The sequence below is a fragment of the Labrus mixtus genome, chromosome 5 (genome assembly GCF_963584025.1).
Source record: "Labrus mixtus chromosome 5, fLabMix1.1, whole genome shotgun sequence".
NCBI lineage: Eukaryota > Metazoa > Chordata > Actinopteri > Labriformes > Labridae > Labrus > Labrus mixtus.
The window spans coordinates 931,281-950,991 of NC_083616.1; the positions used below are offsets into that span (position 1 = coordinate 931,281).

General features: G+C 44.5%; 1 protein-coding gene across 13 annotated transcripts in view; it reads right to left on the reverse strand.

The window, feature by feature from the left end:
• LOC132973685 (citron Rho-interacting kinase) overlaps positions 1-19,711 on the reverse strand; it is a 62,267-nt gene that overhangs the window by 8,715 nt on the left and 33,841 nt on the right. For 5 of the 13 annotated variants that reach the window (XM_061037210.1, XM_061037202.1, XM_061037200.1 and 2 more), the window contains 19 exons: positions 18,647-18,840; positions 17,847-17,982; positions 17,650-17,754; positions 17,291-17,431; positions 16,572-16,691; positions 12,806-13,031; positions 12,546-12,704; positions 12,342-12,365; positions 10,089-10,259; positions 9,645-9,825; positions 7,968-8,056; positions 7,751-7,855; positions 7,063-7,232; positions 6,687-6,731; positions 4,763-4,843; positions 4,443-4,578; positions 3,570-3,709; positions 3,365-3,457; positions 3,078-3,186 (listed from right to left, as the gene is read on the reverse strand). In XM_061037210.1, coding sequence (XP_060893193.1) covers positions 3,078-3,186; positions 3,365-3,457; positions 3,570-3,709; positions 4,443-4,578; positions 4,763-4,843; positions 6,687-6,731; positions 7,063-7,232; positions 7,751-7,855; positions 7,968-8,056; positions 9,645-9,825; positions 10,089-10,259; positions 12,342-12,365; positions 12,546-12,704; positions 12,806-13,031; positions 16,572-16,691; positions 17,291-17,431; positions 17,650-17,754; positions 17,847-17,982; positions 18,647-18,840 — 2,425 coding nt within the window. The remainder of the gene's footprint in view (positions 1-3,077; positions 3,187-3,364; positions 3,458-3,569; positions 3,710-4,442; positions 4,579-4,762; positions 4,844-6,686; positions 6,732-7,062; positions 7,233-7,750; positions 7,856-7,967; positions 8,057-9,644; positions 9,826-10,088; positions 10,260-12,341; positions 12,366-12,545; positions 12,705-12,805; positions 13,032-16,571; positions 16,692-17,290; positions 17,432-17,649; positions 17,755-17,846; positions 17,983-18,646; positions 18,841-19,711) is intronic. The other 8 variants (XM_061037201.1, XM_061037205.1, XM_061037206.1 and 5 more) reach the window with 6 other exon arrangements.

Here is a 19,711-nt window from a genome sequence, read left to right on the forward strand (position 1 = left end):
GTGTGTAAGACTGCAGCTCTGCCTCCTGGTCTGAACTCTGAGTTGTTGTCAGGGTTTTGGACTAATAACCTCTGCTATGTTTCTAGATAATAGAGCTGCACCGTCCAAAGTGGGATGGATGCCGTCTCTAGCTAGCAGACCAGGTTTTCCCCAAAAAGACTGCCAGTTATCTATGAAGCCCACATCGTGTGCTGGACACCACCTCGACAGCCAGCGGTTGAGTGATGACATGCGGCTATACATGTCATCACTGGTCTGATTTGGGAGGGGTCCAGAGAACACTACGGAGTCCGACATCGTCTTAGCAAAAGTACACACCGACTCCACATTAACCTTAGTGACTTCCGACTGGCGTAGTCGGGAGTCATTTGAAAGGTTTTCAACAACAAAGTTCTAGACATCAGAGACAAAATTGGTAACCTCCTGCCCTTACCTGGTGCAGATACGTCTGATACGGCAGAGACAGTTCCAGGACCAGATATTAGTCTCGACTGTTTTTCTCCAATCAACCTTTCAGAGTTATATTCCATTATTTCTGCATCGAAACCGTCAACCTGTCTTTTAGACCCAATCCCAACCAAGCTGTTTAAGGAAGTCTTTCCCTTAGTTAGCAACTCCATATTAGATATGATCAATATGTCTTTACTGGCAGGCTATGTACCACAGACATTTAAAGTAGCGGTAATCAAACCTCTACTTAAAAAGCCTACTCTGGACTCAGGAACTCTGGCTAACTACAGACCTATATCCAACCTTCCTTTTATCTCGAAGATCCTGGAGAAGGTGGTAGCTAAACAGCTGTGTGACTTTCTCCATGACAACAGTTTATTTGAAGAGTTCCAGTCAGGATTTAGAGTCCACCATAGCACTGAGACTGCACTAGTTAGAGTTACAAACGATCTGTCCCCTGACCTCAGACAGGGGACTTCTGTCTGTGCTCGTCTTGTTAGATCTTAGTGCTGCTTTTGACACCATTGACCATCGGATCCTGTTGTACAGACTAGAGCATTTGCTTGGAATTACAGGGACTGCTTTAAGTTGGTTTGAATCCTACTTATCAGACCGATCTCAGTTTGTACATGTTAATGATGAGTCCTCTATGCACACTAAAGTTTGCCATGGAGTCCCACAAGGTTCAGTGCTTGGACCAATTCTTTTTACATTATATATGCTTCCTCTGGGAAATATTATGAGGAAACACTCCATACAGTTTCATTGTTATGCAGATGATACTCAGCTTTATGTATCAATGAAGCCCGATGGTACCAGTCAGTTATGTCAGCTAGAAACATGCCTTAAGGACGTTAGGACCTGGATGACCAGAAATTTTTTGCTACTTAACTCAGACAAGACTGAAGTTATTGTGCTAGGCCCTAAGAACCTCAGAGAGACTTTTTCTAGTGATGTGACTGTCCTTAATGACATCAGCCTGGCATCTAGCACCACTGTTAGGAATCTAGGAGTTATTTTTGATCAAGATATGTCTTTTAGCTCTCACATCAGTCAAGTTTCAAGAACAGCCTACTTTCACCTTCGTAATATATCCAAGATCAGGAATATCCTGTCGCAAAGTGATGCAGAAAAACTAGTTCATGCATTTGTTACCTCCAGACTGGATTATTGTAACTCTCTTTTTTCAGGGTGCTCTGGCAAATCTCTAAAGACTCTTCAACGGGTCCAGAATGCTGCAGCTCGTGTACTGACCAGAACCAGGAAATGGGACCACATTACTCCTGTCCTGGCTTCTCTGCACTGGCTCCCTATACAGTCTAGAATAGAATTCAAGATCCTTCTTCTCACCTACAAAGCTCTAAATGGCCAGGCACCATCTTATCTTAAGGAGCTACTAGTGCCGTACTGTCCCTTGAGAGCGTTGCGGTCCCGGAGTGCAGGCCTGCTGGTGGTACCTACAGTCTCCAAGTGTACTATGGGGGGTAAAGCCTTCAGTTATCGGGCTCCTCTCCTCTGGAACCGCCTTCCAGCCGGGGTCCGGGAAGCAGACACAGTCTGTATTTTTAAGATTAGACTTAAAACTTTCCTTTTTGATAAATCTTATAGTTAGGGCTGGTGCTGGTGTAGACCAGCTCTTAGTTATGCTGCTATAGGCTTAGACTACCGGGGGAACTGGCACCTTGAGCTCCTCTCTCTCTCTCTGTGCATATACAGTACATCATATTACTGCATGTATCTATCTATAAATCTCAGTCACTAACCACCTACTTTCCTAGGAGCTCTTGAGCTCTCCTAGGCTCCTCAAGATCGTCGGTTGACGGCTTGCCAGAACAACCCCCACCCCACCACTACCCCCTCCCCACCGGATCGTGGGTTGGCGGCCTGCCAGAACAACCCCCCACACCCCCTCCCCTCCCCACCGGATTGCTGATGGACGGTCTACCTCCCCCCACCCCCTTGCTCTCTATCCCTCTTCCTGCATCTTATCCCATCTCTCCCCCTATCCCTTTCCAAGCCCGGCGCAGTCTAGGCCTGTGAAGACTGTTTCGTCATGAGCCGGGGATCCGGCCGAAGATTTCTGCCTTTTAATAAGGCAGTTTTTTCTTACCACTGTAACTTTTGCTGCTTTGCTAAAGTGCTCATGATGGATAGGCCGGATCTTTGTAACATAGCAATAAGTATGGTCTTTTACCTGCTTTTTGTAACATAGCAATAAGTATGGTCTTTTACCTGCTTTTTGTAACATAACAATGAGTAAGGTATTTTACCTGCTTCTTGTAAAGTGTCTCGAGATAACACTTGTTATGAGTTGACGCTATACAAATAAAAGTTGATTGATTGATTGATAGCTGTAGTTGACTGAAAGTTAGACTGAGACAGCATTTCCAGCATGGAGACCGCCATTGATGGGACTCCAGCGCCCCCTGCAGGAACAGATGGGTGACATCACTAAGGCTTCAAACATTCATATTTACACCGGAGCTGAGGTTTAAAACCCGCCTCAGCTCCGGCTCTCAGCCTGTCGTTAGGTCGACTCCAAGTCGTTTGGCTTCAAAACTGCACTTCATACAACCTGTTGGTGACGTCCCTGAGACTACAGTATCCATGTTTTCTACGGTCCTTACCTTCGAGCACAAACTGCTTCATCTCAATTTCGTAGAACTTGTTGGTGCCGATGATGATGCTGTAGCTGGTCAGGTGGATGCAGCTGCAAGGCTCCAGAGTTTCAATCTCCTGCAGGGTGAAGAATGGAAGACAGAGTGTTTATAAATAAATATAAATTCATCTAAATCATCAGAATATAAACCACAGTTCTTCAGTCCTTTTCTTTTAAACTGCTTCCTGACCTAATGACATCATGTTTCTCATCATGCTGTCTGTAAGGTCATCCTGTACTGTAGAGTGTACCTACCTTCCTGATGCAGTATTTGTTGAGATTATCATTGTAGCGCAGGATTGTAATCTTGTTGGGCATTGCAGCGCATATACACGGCCCGTTGTCTATCTGTAGAGCACAGACAGGAGCTGCTTCAGTTCACATTATACGGTCTGTCACATGGTTACTGACAGAAAAAAAAGAATGTGCAAACTTCAGTGAGGAAAAGAAGAAGACCTACTCTCCCAGCAGAAAAGAGATGGCAGCCCTTCACCGTCTCAAAGATGTACGGGGCCAGCTCAGACTGGCTGGGGAGGTGGGACTGGGCCAGAGACTGCTTTACTCTCTTAATCTCCACCAGACACAGAGCCCGCTCGTCGCCTGCAGCACACACACACACACACACACACACACACACACACACACACACACACACACTCAATGTCAGGTCGGGTGGTAAAAATGGACTACCAAAGAAAATGATAATTTTATGAAAGTTAGACACTAACAAATCTAGATACACTCTCTGAATTACGCAGACTTTGGCATAGTCTGTTGAGGAACACACACACACACACACACACACACACACACACACACACACACACACAACCTCAGACTTTACCCAGAAGTCTTTGTGTTTCCCTGTGTTTTATCAAAATCAGTAAAAAGTGGGGCCTTACACTTTTTTGATGATGCATTTCAACTGTTCCCTCACTGAATCTATTTTAGGTTAAAATTAGAGGAGATGCAATAGAACAAATCTGATTGGCCACCCCGGGGGGCCACCCCAAAAATCCTAAACAGTGATTGGCTATTTGCTCTGTCAGAGGCGGGACTTATGATAAAAGCAACAATTAGGCCTCTTTTTGCAGAAGGCTGCTCCTCGTTTTCTTTACATATCAATGCAGCACATTTTGGAAAAGTGTCCAGACGTCACCCGAGGTGTGTGGATCTCGTTTGCTTCTGTTGCTGTGTTCTGTGGTCCAGCGCCCTCTTAGGGATTTTTCATTTGTCATGATGCATTTATACTGCAGAGCCACACACCACAGCAGCAGAGTTATTTTCTTTCCTGATGATTGAACAACACTTCATATAAATCTGGACGTCTCACCGACAATCATCAGCAGCTTCTCCTGCTCTTTGATGACGTGGATCTGAAACACCGACCCCAGTCCAGGGATGTGAGTCAGAGAGTTCTTGATGACGTTCAGAGCGTAGAGACCCTCTTCAGAGCCCACCAGAACAATCTGCAGCGCAGCAAGAAAACAAAGTGATCAACAGCGTTATTATAGAGATTTCAAACTGGAGCAACATGGCCGAGGGGATCAGCTCTGTGCTCCCCTCTTACATTTAAACCTTTCTCTGAACAGCCTGTGTGTATGAAGGGACTCTTAAATAAAGTAGAATATGTGTACTGATGGACGTCTGTACCTGATCTGTGAGTGGGAGGGTGCAGTTAATATCCAGCCTGTCATCCCCCTCCAGCTTCAGGAGAGAGTTTCCCAGCAGCTTCTGTAAGAGCAGAGAGAGGAGAGGGGTCAGCAGGGGTCAAGACTTCAGGATGACCTCAGGGGGCAGGCAGCAGGAAGAGAAGGATCGAGGGGGGGGGCTACGGGACTCTGTGCTGGCTTAAAGGTGCCAGAGGTGGAGCTAAATCTGGAGTCCGTCTGCAGATTATTTTAGATTGAAGTGTTTTATTTAAAACTTAAAACTCTTAAAGTCAGGCGTGAAGTCAAACACAAAACAAGATTCTTTACTACTTCTTATGTGCACAGACAGCTCACAGTAGTACTGTAGTCAAGACCACACTAAATGAGACCAAGACATGCCCGAGATCAGAGTGCTCCAAGACCGAGACGAGACCAAGACATTTAGGGATCCAGACAAAGACCAAGACCAGGGCAGGACGAGACCTAGACGAGACCAAGACCATAAACATCTCTGAAAAATCATCATCTTGTGTGCAGGGGGCATGAAGGTTGAGGCCGTAACCCAGGGATACAAATCTAACAAGAATTGAAGTTAATTGTTCTTTTAAAAAGAGGCGCTCTCCTTCTAACCACAGTGATGACGAGGAAAAATAGACGATCAGCGGTGGTCTTGACCGGTTTTAATTTGAGATCAAGAGTCCGCCCAGTCTGAGGCAAGACTGAGTAAAAATGCTTTTGATTTCAAGACCTTCCAAAAGTGGTCTCTCGAAACCGGTCTTCAGACCCAGACAGATTTGGAGTACTGCTCTATCTCGTAGTGATCCGGGTGACCTGCCCTGGAGGGATTTTCTTTTGGGACGCGATCTTCTTAAAGAGATACTCAAAGAAATGTCCAATAAGTGACTTCCATCAGTGTCTGAGTTAACCCCCTGAAACTAAACTCCTGCTGCTGGCGTCCTGCAGGCAGCCGCAGTGCATCCTGGGGATTATTTTGGACGGTAGGAAACCTCCCTAAGGCCGCCCCATCTGACAACACTCATTCTGGTCGCCCTGCTGAACGTTGGTTGGAGGGCCCTTCAATTGATATTTGCCTTGGGCCCCAACAGACTGAAGAAGAGAGAATGTGGGGAAGAGAGAGCAAGGCAGGGAAGACATGCATCAAAGGGAACTCGAAACCTACGACCACGAAATGTTGAGGACGATCGCCTCTGCACATGGGGCGCCAGCCAAACTGTTCTGATCGACACGTTACCCCATCAATTCTCAGCAAGTGTTATTATTCAAGTCACTTTAAATATTGTTTTAAATGTTGGTTCAGGAACATCGACCAAACACCACCTGTTTCCATTTTAATCTCTACTACTCCTCTGACGCTGATCCCTCTACCCTTACCCTCATCTCATCCCATATCCCTTACCCCTACCTCCATCCCTTCTTCTCTCGACCCCTACCTCCATCCCTTATCCCTTATCCCTTCATCCCTTACCTTCATCAATCCATCCCTCAGCTCTTACCCCCTTACCTTCATCCCCTTCCTCTATCCACCCTCAATCTTCTGATTATCCTTCCTCGCTCATCATTAGGAAAATCAGTTATTTTAATCATGCCATGGTCAGCTTGAGAACGTTCAATGTGAAAGTGAAGTCAAGTTTCACTCAGTTTGTGACTTTCATCTCTCAGGGCTCTTAAGAGTGTGGGGGGGACGGGACGGGGACGGGACATATTAAGCAACATCCAAACGTACAGCTACACAGATATGGTGAGGTATTGAGGTATGTGACGATTGGTTACTGAGGGTGAAGTGAGAGCAGAGGGGGAGGATGAGCAAACAACACAGTGACAGACACATGCACCACAGCGTGCCTCAGAGGATAAGCAGGTGTAGATATGAAGTCTTTGTTTGGATCTGTGTTCACATTGTTTACCTGAACCAGAGGAGACAGAACCATTTGTCTTTTGGACACAGCAGCCTATGTGTGCAGTAAAACCCCAGTGGGATGGGTCAACAAAACATGCCCATTTACCGGACATATAATGTGGCATGATGAAGAAGCAACAAACAGCAGTGAGAAAGACAAAGAGGGAGGAGGAGGAGAGAAGAAGAAGAAAGAAGAAGAAGGGGACAATTAATGACACATATAAGTGAACCGGGGGTTATCCAAAATGAAATCATGAATATATCAGCTGCTCATGAATCGCCCCCACACAGAGAAGAAACGATTAAAGAACCAGAGAGAGGTGTGTTATCAGTGACATCACAGTATGATAAAAAGCAGCCAATCTCGCCTCAGGTATACTCACTGCGTCCGCCTCGGCCTTCTCCCGTGAGGCTCGCCCGGCGGCGACAACAGACTCCATGACCGCCACCCAGCGCTGTTTGTCTGGGAAGCTGGGCGCCATGAAGTAAATAGCCTGTCCAGGCCAACAGGGGGTGTGGCAACGTGCCTCCAGCTTTAGGACATAGGGAACATCTGACACACAGAGAACATGAGTGAAGCGCAGAGAACGGATCCTCTCTGATTTTAAGGATCTTTTTTTCATAACAGCCAAATAAGAAACCCTCTGTAAATGACTCCATAGCTCCTATACAAACGTGATGTATTATACAAGATAACATCTTATATATCTGTCTCGTCATGCTCTACTGTGGTTTAACACCTATCTTCACAATAGATGGTTTTCAGAGGGTGTAAATCCGATGTGCTCACCCAACAGATAGGTGTGCCTCAGGGCTCAACTTTAGGACCACTTTTATTTTCTATATTTAGTAATGATCTTCCACTCATTCTTTGAGTGATAATATTATTATATACACATCTAAAGCCTCAACAACGCTGTTAGTTTCGTCTGTAGTGTGTTATGTTTTGGCTTTGTACTGCTGTGTTGTACCTGTGTCTTTGTAAATATCTGTTTGGGACCCCCTTGAAAACGAGGTGATACGCCTCAAGGGGCTTATCCTAATATAATAAATGTCTCTTATATAAAGTACCTGACTTGGCAGTGTTGGGTAGCTCAGAGGCCCCTACGGCTCCATGAACTACCACCTCTCCATCTGACAGACACAAGTCAAACTCCTCCAGTGGCTTCACTGAGTCTGCAGAGCACAGACAGAGAGAAACAGACCTGAAACCAAAAGGCCATGTGTCCTGAGGAAAGGACGTCTACTCCTTGAAACTATGAGATTTTGTTATGAAAAAGAAGACAACCTTCTCTGGGCTCGATCTCGTAGATAGACACTTTAGTTCCATCCAGGACCGCATACTTTCTTTCCCAGCCCTGGCCTCGCTTCCCATTCCTTTAAAAAACAAACAAACAAGGCGATGGCGTTACAACTAACAAATCAAAGAGGATGAAATGGATCCAAACCGTTTTCGTTAACAGGTCAGAGCCTTCACAGTGCTGGAGCGAGCAGCCAGGCTCAGGTGGGTCAATGTGGCCGACCAGGTTTGAAGGCTCTGACCTGTTAATCTCTGACCTGTTAACCTCTGACCTGTTAATCTCTGACCTGTTAACCTCTGACCTGTTAACATCCACACTGTTATTTAGTGAACATAATGAAGAAAGGGTGCAATAGTTTTAACTTAAATGAACTTGAGTGATTTTTTATCTTCAGCACTTTTTTGTTTGAACGTGGAGTCAACACCGACACATACACAGGAAGAATAAGTACTTTTTAAAAGAGCAGACGTGTTGCTTTAAATAGGCGGATAGGTACGGGGTTCAGAGAAAACTACACACTGATGGTAGAGGCTGCTGAGTAAAGAGCCCATCGGTATTAACTCATCCATTCATACACTGATGGTAGAGGCTGCTGAGTAAAGAGCCCATCGGTATTAACTCATCCATTCATACACATTCACACACTGATGGTAGAGGCTGCTGAGTAAAGAGTCCATCAGTATTAACTCATCCATTCATACACATTCACACACTGATGGTAGAGGCTGCTGAGTAAAGAGTCCATCAGTATTAACTCATCCATTCATACACATTCACACACTGATGGTAGAGGCTGCTGAGTAAAGAGTCCATCAGTATTAACTCATCCATTCATACACATTCACACACTGATGGTAGAGGCTGCTGAGTCCATCAGTATTAACTCATCCATTCATACACATTCACACACTGATGGTAGAGGCTGCTGTGTAAAGAGTCCATCAGTATTAACTCATCCATTCATACACATTCACACACTGATGGTAGAGGCTGCTGAGTAAAGAGTCCATCAGTATTATCTCATCCATTCATACACATTCACACACTGATGGTAGAGGCTGCTGAGTAAAGAGACCATCAGTATTAACTCATCCATTCATACACATTCACACACTGATGGTAGAGGCTGCTGAGTAAAGAGTCCATCAGTATTAACTCATCCATTCATACACATTCACACACTGATGGTAGAGGCTGCTGAGTAAAGAGTCCATCAGTATTAACTCATCCATTCACACACATTCACACACTGATGGTAGAGGCTGCTGAGTCCATCAGTATTATCTAATCCACTCATACACATTCATACAACGCAGACGAAGCAGTGGGGTTTAGTGTCTTGCCCAAAGACACATCAGACATGTTGCTGCAGGAGCTGGAGATCGAACCCCTGACTTTGCTGTTGAGAGACAGCCGCCTCTACCACTGATCCACAGCTGTACACTTGCTTGCACTACTTGCTGTAGTAGTTTACTTAAGAATACAATTTTTTTCTCTGGATGGGCCATGCAAACACACATGTGCTCATGTACACAATGTGTGGATCCATTCCTCTGGACCCAATAGAACTAAGAGTTCAGCATCTTCTCGTATAATGAAATGGCTGAAAATAGAGGATGGAAAATGAAGAATGACACATGGGTGTTGGTGTGTGCCTCGCTGACCTGGGCTGTTTCATCCAGCCCTCCAGGTGCATGTGCCCACCGGCCTCTTTGAGCTGTTGGGCTGAGGAGCTGCCTTTGTCTCGACACAGGCCATCAGACAGATGCAGGGAGCAGTCGCTGGACATGCCGCACGTGGCTGGAAGGCAGGGCGAACATTTTGGGTGGCACAGAGCATGACATTCTGAGGAGGGGAAAAAAAAAAAACAGTGTTCAAAGGAGAGCCATGCAACCCTCTGTTCACCTCTAAACATTTTGTCCTCAGAAAAAGTGGGAGACTCAACTTTTGGTTTTACACATAACACCCCTCCCATTTATTCACATCATTCACTTTAATCCATGATGGGACAGCTGGAATTGACTATTTAAAACATAAACGTCCATGTTTTATTCAGTTAGCATAAAGCTAATGAGGATGATTACAGCCAGGGCACATCTGTAACTCACCGAGACAAGTAGCAGCTTGGCGACCAAAGTGCACAGTATCCAGGCACACAGTACACTTGGCAGCTCTCATGTTGAGTCCGACTGTGAAGCGGTGAGCAGTGTTGTGGTGCACCACCCTCTCTCTTTCCCTCTCTCTGTCTCTCTGACTGTCCTTCAAACGACGGCTATACTCTGAATACAGTCAGGGAACACAGTGAGGGGCAGGGCAGCTCCGGTATGCCTTTACTGTGTCAGGTGCATCCATCACTTCAAAACCTCAGAGCACCATGCCATACCCGCTATGAAATCATTTCAACAAAAGAAGGTGTCCAAAAGAACTGTAAGATGTTAAGCAAAATGCATAAGCAAGTAAAATCAGAATGCTTGAAAAAGAATACTGATCTGATCGATCCCGTTGCTTGTGCCCACACACTGAAGCATTTTAAGGCTTTATCCAGTCAGCATTAAGTTTCACATCGTGTCCAGTTTTCTGTGTTCAAGTCTACACGTCCCAATGTTTCTATAAAACAAGGGCTGGTAGATGTTGGTATGAGGTACATATAGTAATCATTCCTGTTTTATACAGGTAGTTTAATAAGTGTGTTGGGGTTGGCGACATGTATTATATATTTACAGTACAGTGTGGTGCTCTTTGCCCTTTGTTATCTTGTAGTTATTATTTACAATCACTACATTAAAAATCCAAACAAAGCTAAAGACAGATGTTGTTGTAAGCTGTGGGATAAGATGACTGGATAGCACCTTTTTTCAGAGAGTGGGTTCAAACAATGTTTCAGAGGTTATCAAACAGAACATGTTGGTTAGTGTATGATTTGAAGTTAAGGTGGGACTTGAGTACGGTGGCCTGTAGGTGCATACGCTCGGCAACAGCTGCAAGGACGATCACTTGAAATGTGAAATGTGCATCATATTCAGAAGCACTGCACTTTTAGAAGAAAATGCGGCTATCTAAAACAAATGTAACCGCTAAAACACACTACAAAAGAAAACGTGCTGGAAAAGAAACAAACGCTCTGCAAAAGAAATAAACACACTGCAAAAGAAATAAACACACGGCAAAAGAAATAAACGCTCTGCAAAAGAAACAAACGCACTGCAAAAGAATCAAACGCACTCCAAAAGAAACAAACGCACTGCAAAAGAATCAAATGCACTCCAAAAGAAACAAACGTACTGCAAAAGAATCAAATGCACTCCAAAAGAAATAAACGCTCTGCAAAAGAAACAAACGCACTGCAAAAGAATCAAACGCACTCCAAAAGAAACAAACGCACTGCAAAAGAAACAAACGCACTGCAAAAGACACAAACGCGCTGGAAAAAACAAATGCGCTGAAAAGGACACAAACGCACTGCAAAAGAAACAAACGCGGCGCAAAAGAAACAAAAGCACTGCAAAGTTGCATTGTCGACCGATACAGAATGATGTGAATACAAGGAGATTTAAAGTGAGTCTTGCCTGGATGCTGACAACGGGGATCAGACAGCGGGGTGTTTCGTGGCTGTAGCCCCGGGAGCTAGTGTTAGCTGTGGGGCTAATGAGCTTTGGCTCCAACACATCCCCCCCACTACCCCCGCTGTGCCTGACCTGTCTTTCCTTTGTCATCCCTCCTGTCAGAGTCCAGGTTGATCTCGCTGTGAATCTCCTTGCTACAGATTAGCAATACTCCCTGTCATCACTTTCCTCACCGAGCTCCCAAGCCCAGGGCCTGACAAGTTCAATCTCCCGTGCTCACGCTGGGCAACACTACCAGTAGCCCGGAAGCTAACTTAGCAGCTATCTGCCAAACCAACACCATTATCTCAAGTTTTTTTTTGCATGTTATAAAGTTCATTTTGTTTCTTTTACAGCATTTGTTTCTTTTGCAGCACGTTTCAGCCTTTGCATTTGTTTTGGGTGTTTGTATTAGCTTTTGAAAGTGCAGCACTGCTGAATATGCTGCACGTTTCTCTAAATGTACGTCATTTCAGCTGTTGCCGAGCGTATGCACCCACTGGCCTACGTACTTCAGAGAGTTGAAGAGCAGGGGCTAAGCTTCAGCAACCAAGATAAAATGCTTCAGATTTCTAAAGCTGTGCACTGATGAGGGGAAATTTTTACAATTTTTCAGCCTCACCTGACCAGCCTGGTGGGACCTGACTTTTTTTAAGTGCAGAGCTTTTAAAATCTGGCCATAAAAGATGTGGATGAGGCAAAATAAGAAGAGAGAGATAAGGGACCAAACTGCAGTAAACATGAGTTTGGACAACTTACTTTCAAAAGTGACCCTCCTTCTCTCTGAAAGTTGTGTGAAAGAAAAAGGATAGTGAGAGCTTCATAAATGATCCTTGTCCAGAGATATTATATGTGTGTGTGTCAATGTGTGTGCAGGTAAGGGCCAATAGTGTCAAGTATAAAGCTACACACCTGAATGTTACTCTGTTATAGAGAATAGTAAGCATCAAACACCTCACTCACCCTCAGGTGTAGCAGTCTCCTTCCTTCGCCCAGAGTTGGAGGGTGCAAGGCCGGTGGGACCCTGCTGGTGCTCGGGAGACTTCACCATGGCAGACATAACCATCTGCTGCCGTGCTGTGGCGGGGTTGGCCGAGTTACCGTGATCCTTATACTGAAGCGCTGGTGTGGAAACAGTAGATTAACTATAATTTCTTTATAAACAACAGTGTTTAATCTTTCAGAGAGGATAATATAAGCACATCGATGAGCTGCTGTCTTACCTTCCTCTCGTAGTGACCGTAGCTCTGCTCTCATTTTCTGCAGAGCTTCTTCCAGCTCAGTGCAGCGGGTGCGTTCTTTGTCCAGAGCGACCTTCATGTCGCTGTACTGCAGAGGCACCGGCTGGAGGGGGGGCACAGGAGAAACCGGGCCCTGACTCTGACTCTGAGCCTGGGCCTGAGCAGCCATGGCAGCCAACAGATCCTCTCGCCGTCGCCCAAACAGACCCTGAGGCACACGAGCAAACATTGTTCACTTTTGATTGAATCAAGCTCTGTATAACAACGCTGTGTAATTCAAGTAAATAAAAACAGAATGTGATGTTTAGCAAAACATCAAAACCACATATTTAAAGGTCACATATTAAAGGGATACTTCACCCATTTGCATTAATCTTTGTATCATTAGAAACCTGGTAGTATTTTTTAATGGTCGTGCACCCCGCCCTCATTTTCCCCTGAGATGGGAAATCTTTGTATTTTTAAGTCTGAAAAGGAGCTTCCAGTGACGCAAAATGATGATTTTTGAGTCAGTGGAAGCTGTTGTGGTTAGCGGGGTGAAACTACAACGCTAGTTCCTCATATTTTCGACCACTGAAGCTACAGACCAATCACAGATCAGTGGGTGGGAACTCACTCCCAGAATCTAAACTTAACCATATTACTTGGAAGTTATGCTAACAGGCTCTATGGAGAAAGCTGATAATGGCGAAAAAATAGTGGTGATGCGGCCGCTGGCCACCAGGGCCGCCGCAACACAACACCGCCGGCCGCTGCCAGCTCAGCAGCCGTGACATAAGGCCTGCCTGTCGGTGGCGGTGATGACGAGGAGCCGGGGCCGGCTCGAGCTGGGGCGGACTGGTAGTGTCGGTGCTCTCACTGTTTGCCTATGGACACAGACATAGAGTCTGTTTTCTCTCTGAATCAGTTGAGGAAATGGTCTTATGTGTTGAAGTAAATATGTCTGTAAATGTTTTTATTTCTATATTTCTACTGCTATACTGTATATTTGGGAGAAACTGTAATGATCTAATTTCCCTCTGGGATTAATAAAGTATTTCGGATTCTGAAATCGAGGACCTTAGTGGGAGGGGCCTGCGGTGCTGTGCATTCTGGGATTTGGTGTCTTTCATCCACATGAGCCAAAAAGACACTTTCTGTCTTTTCACGGTCAAGAAGGCACCAACTTCAAAATGTATCTCACATTTCTACTACATATATGACCTAATGTCAATACAGATCATGTTTCAACGGGTGAAGTAAAATCCACTTCCCCATGTTTCTCTAACACTAAAATTAACAAGGCAGCTGTGGCTCAGTTGGTAGAGTTGTCGCCTCTCAACCGGAAGGTCAAGGGTTCAATCCCCAGCTGGGCAACATGTCCGATGTGTCCTTGGGTAAGACACTTAACCCTGCATTGCTCCTGCTGCTTCGGTGGCAGTGTATGAATGGATTAGTATTGTACTTACTCTCTGATGTCGCTTTGGATAAAAGCTTCTGCTAAGTGAATTGTAGAAAATGTGTCTCTAGTCTGTCTACAAACCCCCCTCCATCTTCTGCCTGCTCCACTTTTCAGAAAATGTGTGCTCAAACAGGCCGTTTGGAGATTTTCCCTTCATGACATCACAAAGGGCAGTAGACACTCCCACAGCTAGGTGTTTGTTCTGCCCTCTGAGTCTGCCTTCTCACCGTAAACAATAGGACATGGAGCGAGAAAGACCGAGACACCCAAGCCCTTCCAGAGAGGGGGCGTGGTCAGACACAGCTCATTTACATATTTAAAGGTACAGACACAGAAACAGCCTGTTCTGAGCAGGGCTGAAATAGAGGGGTTTATAGACATGATCAAATACAGGATCAGAGTGGATTTAAAACAAGACACTTTTGGGGAGCTCTGAGACTTATTTAAACTGAAGAGGAGGAGGATATGTTACCTTTAATTAAAAAATAGCATTAAAGACAACACATCAAATGTTGAAACTGAGAACTGTGATTGTGTTTGGAGAATTAAATGCCATTTTGAATATGATGCCATTATCATGTTTTAAAAATGTTGGGACAGGGTCATGTTTGGGTTTCTGTCATTTAAAAAATGTGATGTTTTCCCTGTCTTACTTCATGTATTATTTCAGCTGTTCAGTTCAGAGTACATTTTGTTGTATTTTAGGCATCATAATGCACCAATGGGAGACATGTCAGGTCTACAGGAAGGCCAGTTTATCACTCTTTGACTATGGAGCCATGCTGCTGGAATACGTGCAGAATGTGGTTTGGCTTGTCTTGCTGAAATAAGAAATGCCTCCCCTGAAAAAGATTGTGCTGTTTCAGCATTAATGTGCAGGTTACTCATGTGCACTGATGCACCCCTCTGTCATCACGGATGCTGGCTTTTTGAACTGATCGCTGATAACAAGCTGGATGGTCCCTATGCTCTTTAGCCCCGAGGATGCGGCGTCCATTATTTACAAACAGGGATTGTGACTCATCAGACCTCAGGACAGTTTCCCTCTTTGCCTCAGTCAATCATTTATGGATTTGGGAACAGTTTCCTCTTCAATCAATCAATCTTTATTTGTAAATCTCATGATGAACAGTCATCTGCTGAAACTGCAATGGGCTTGACAAATAGGAGAGGACGATGCAGGAACCATGAAAGGGACAAAAGGGGGGGGGGGGGGGCATAGCAGCAGTCCTTCAATGTAGAGTTTCATTCAGAGAACGCAGAGATGACTTGTGTTCACTGACAAAGGTTTTTGAAACATTTCCTGATCCCATGCCGTGACGTCCACTACAGAATAACTGTAAAACTAAAAGCCCATCCCAATTATAGGCCCCGCCCCCTTAACTAGCCTGGAGTCTCTGCACATTTTGACATATAGAGGGAGCTCTCGGTTAGAGGCCCTGATGCATTTAGTGCAGGAATAGTTTGTGGATCAAAAATAAGGACAAAAAGCACGACACAAAAAATAAAGATGAACTTCAACATCAGTCCAAGAAGTCATGCTCGTATGTGTTCAGGCTGTGAAGCAGGTGTGCATGCTGTCTTACAAAGAAGGATCAAATTAGTGATTTATTTCATTTGTTTATTGATATCCTAATTTTTTAGGAAGTGAAATCATCTTTTTTCAATTGGATAGTCTCTTCCATCTTTGCTGTGCACGAGTTCTGTTTGAAAATAATTAAAAGCTTGTCTTAAAAAAACAGACTGAAGTCAATAAAAAACGTGATTTTTCATAGATGTTTTACAGTAGATCTGTTTTTAATGCACCCTCTTCTGAGGGTCTAAAGATCAGGGTACTCCAGTACTGACTTTTGGCCTTGTACCCTCTAAACTAAGATTTCTTCACATCATTTGTAGACGATTACTTTTCCTGGATTCTTTGAAATCTTATGTTAAAAAAAACATCATTCTAAATGTGTTGCACTAGTTTCCTGCACATTCTTTCGCAGAGGGGTGAACCCCTCCCCATCCTCACTCCTGACAGACTCCACCACTCTGGGAAGTTCCTTTTACATCCATCATGTTACTATCCTGTTGCTAGTTAACCTTTGAACTGTGAGGTGTCCCATCAGATGTTTTCTTTTTAGCGTTGCACAACCTCTGTCGCACCACTTTCCAAAATATGTCAGATTCAACTTCTGGTATGTTGTCTTTGTGCTGTTTTCAATCAAATGTTGGGTTTCATTGTTGGTATAAACATTTACTAACCCTGTGTAGAAGAACAGAGAATTTCAAATCGGCCGTATTCAACGTGTAGTCGTCTCTTACCTTCTTCTTCTTGGAGCCGCCGTGGGCCTGAGCCTGGAGGAAATCGATGAGCTTGGTCTGCTGGGTGATGGTCCCCTCCATTTTCACCTTCTCATGAGAGTACACAGCCTGCAGGTGGAGCTAAGTGAACATCACTACTGCCATGAATTTCTCCTCAAGTACTTCACTTCTCACACAGGGGGCGACAGAGAGACGGAGAGAGAGGGGGGGTATACTGAGGGCTAAAACAACATTTGTGTGTGTGTCTTCACTTTAAAACACAGTGACAGAACAAAGGGGGAGAAACAAAGACTGCATGTGACAGATAGATGTGTGGATTGTTTGGACTGTGTGCCTGAAATGACAGGTCGATGAATCTGTGTGTGTGTGTGTGTGTGTGTGTGTGTGTGTGTGTGTGTGTGTGTGTGTGTGTGTGTGTGTGTGTGTGTCTGTGTGTGTGCATTTTGTGTGTGTGTGAGAACACACATTTGAAGTAACATTATGGTTAAAGACATCACAAGTAAATGTGGTATTACTTTTTTGTATTTTTAAAATGACCAGAAAGACAAGGACTTGTGAAGTATAGACCAATAGTCCCCTACTAGTATGGTAAGCGTGTATGTATGTATGTATGTATGTGTGTGTGTGTGTGTGTGTGTGTGTGTGTGTGTGTGTGTGTGTGTGTGTGTGTGTGTGTGTGTCTTTAATGTGCATATAAATGAGTGTGTGTGTAGCAGCACCTGGATGTTCTCCAGCTGGTACTCCAGGTCGGTCCTCTCCGTCTTCAGCAGGTCAGTCTGATCGAGAGCGTCTTGCAGCCCCTGGGTCAGACGGAAGATGTGTGTCTTCTGAGCGTCCATCTGCTGCTGAAGCTTCTCTTGCTGTGAGAGGGAGAAAAAAAAGAAGCTGTTCCATCAGCACCTGGATGCTGTGACTTTGCCCCCCTTATTCCCTCCAATTATGGCACCAGCTAAAGCTTTCAGCCTGGTTTGACATGTGTTACCACAATGACTTCACAGAGGGAATGTAAATGTTTCCACTTTAGCAGCAGAGGTATAAGTCTTACAGTGTAGAGCATGTTGAAAACACAGGATGTTACCTCCTCCAACAGCCTCTGCTTCAGATCCCTCTCACTCTCAAGCTTCTGCTGCAAACTGCGGGCGTTCATCTCCAGCATGGCGTGCTTCTTCTCCAGATCATTCAACTGAGAACAGAGAGCGGGAACACTTTGCAGTCACATCTGCTAACCATCAAATAGTGAAACAACACTTATTTAACAGTGTGGAAAAGCCTTACAGTGTCAGCAAGGCTCTCAGCTTTCAGTTTCTGGTCTTTGAGAGCTTGCTGCAGAGCCAGGATCTCCGCTTTGTGCTCCTTCACCGCCTGCTCCACGGCCTGGCGGGACTCCGAGCAGCGCTGCTCTGAACGAAGCCTAAAGGAAAACAGAAAACAACATCAGTAACTTTACAGTCCTGAAGTCCTTCTCTTCTGTTTGACCCGCTTTGCATACCTCATGAACAGTTATCGGGATCAAATTTGACACTGATCTCGTTGAATGTATCGAGGTGAACTTTCTAACACTGCAGCTTATTATGGACCTGACTGTCTTCAGATTCTCTAAGAGGTTAGTTGAAGTAAAGACTTGGTTATAAAGTTGAAGGAAAATCCACATGAAACATTGGACGGTGATCTGTGTTTGAATATGTCTTTTTTTTTGTGCTCAGTTTTCATCACCTGCCCCACCCACACCAACGTGAAAAAAATCATATATATTTCCCAGAATACCTTTTTTACAAGCCCCAGAGAATAATCTTAAAACTGTTGCATTCAGTGAGTGTAGGAGGAGGACGCTGGATCCAGCACAGAAACATTCAGAGCAGAACAGTCTGGAAAAAAAGTTCTTCTCAAATGTAACATCTCGTGTTTGAATTATGCAATGGATGGTTAAAAACATGATGAGGAGGAAAACATGAAATCTAAACTGCAGGTTGCATCATATTTCATCCTGTTATGTTGATGTCTATCTATGTGCAGTGACCTCCAGTCACAGGAACATAGCAGGGTTAACTTTGCATGAACACACTGTATCTGTTGACCTGTTCTGTTTCTCTGTGTCCAGCAGTCTTTGGATCTCCCTGGTCCTCCTCTCAGCCTGGCTTTTCTCGTCTTCCAGGGTCGACCTCCATGCCTCCCACTGCCTCTCCTTCTCCAGCAGCTCATCGTTGAGGGTCTCCAGCTCCAGAACCTGCTCCTCCAGCATGGTGCACGTCGTCTTCAGGGTCTCCAGGTTCTGTTAGAAAAAAAAAAGGATTTTGATGAGGAATACCTCGAACAGTCAGAAAACACAGTGAGTTGTTGTTTGTTCTCAGAAATGTTCGAAAGAAATTATTTTATAAAGGAGAGATAAAGAAAGCTGTGCAGCTTAACAGCGACACATGAACATTTAGGACTCCTGAAGTCAGATATCATCAAGATCATTGGAGTGAAAGTACCCGTATCATAACTTAACCCTCAGGCATCAGTTTCATTTACTACCCTCTTAAATGTCCATGCCAAAAAACTGCTATATAAATAGAACAGATTGATATTTTTTTCTACTTTTTTCTGCATAAATCTCTTAAACAACTTCAGCCCTGCTCGAAACTATCAAATATTCAATCATTTTTAGGAATTTAACCCTTGAAATGCCAGTTTGATTACTTGATTCTGGCATTTAAAGGGTTAAATTCCTGATAATTATTCAATATTTGATAGTTTTGAGCAGGGCTGAAGTTGTTTAAGAGATGTACATAATATACAAAAATAAAACATGAGAATAGGGGTTGCCTAGTGTCCATAAACCTGCTTGAAATGATTACGGGTCCCACACACAAATTCTGTAAAATCCACTTCACCATGTTCCTCTAATTCTAATATGTGTCTCTAGTCCGTCTACAAACCCCCCAATGATGAGAAAAGTCCATCCTCTCCGTCTTCTCCCTGCTCCACTTTTCAGAAAAGGCAGTAGCCCCTCCCCCAGGTGGGAGACACTCCCACAGCTAGGTGTTTGTTCTGCTCTCTGAGTCTGCCTTCTCACCGTAAACAATAGGACATGGAGCGAGAAAGACCGAGACACCCGAGCCCTTCTAGAGAGGGGGCGTGGTCAGGCACAGCTCATTTAC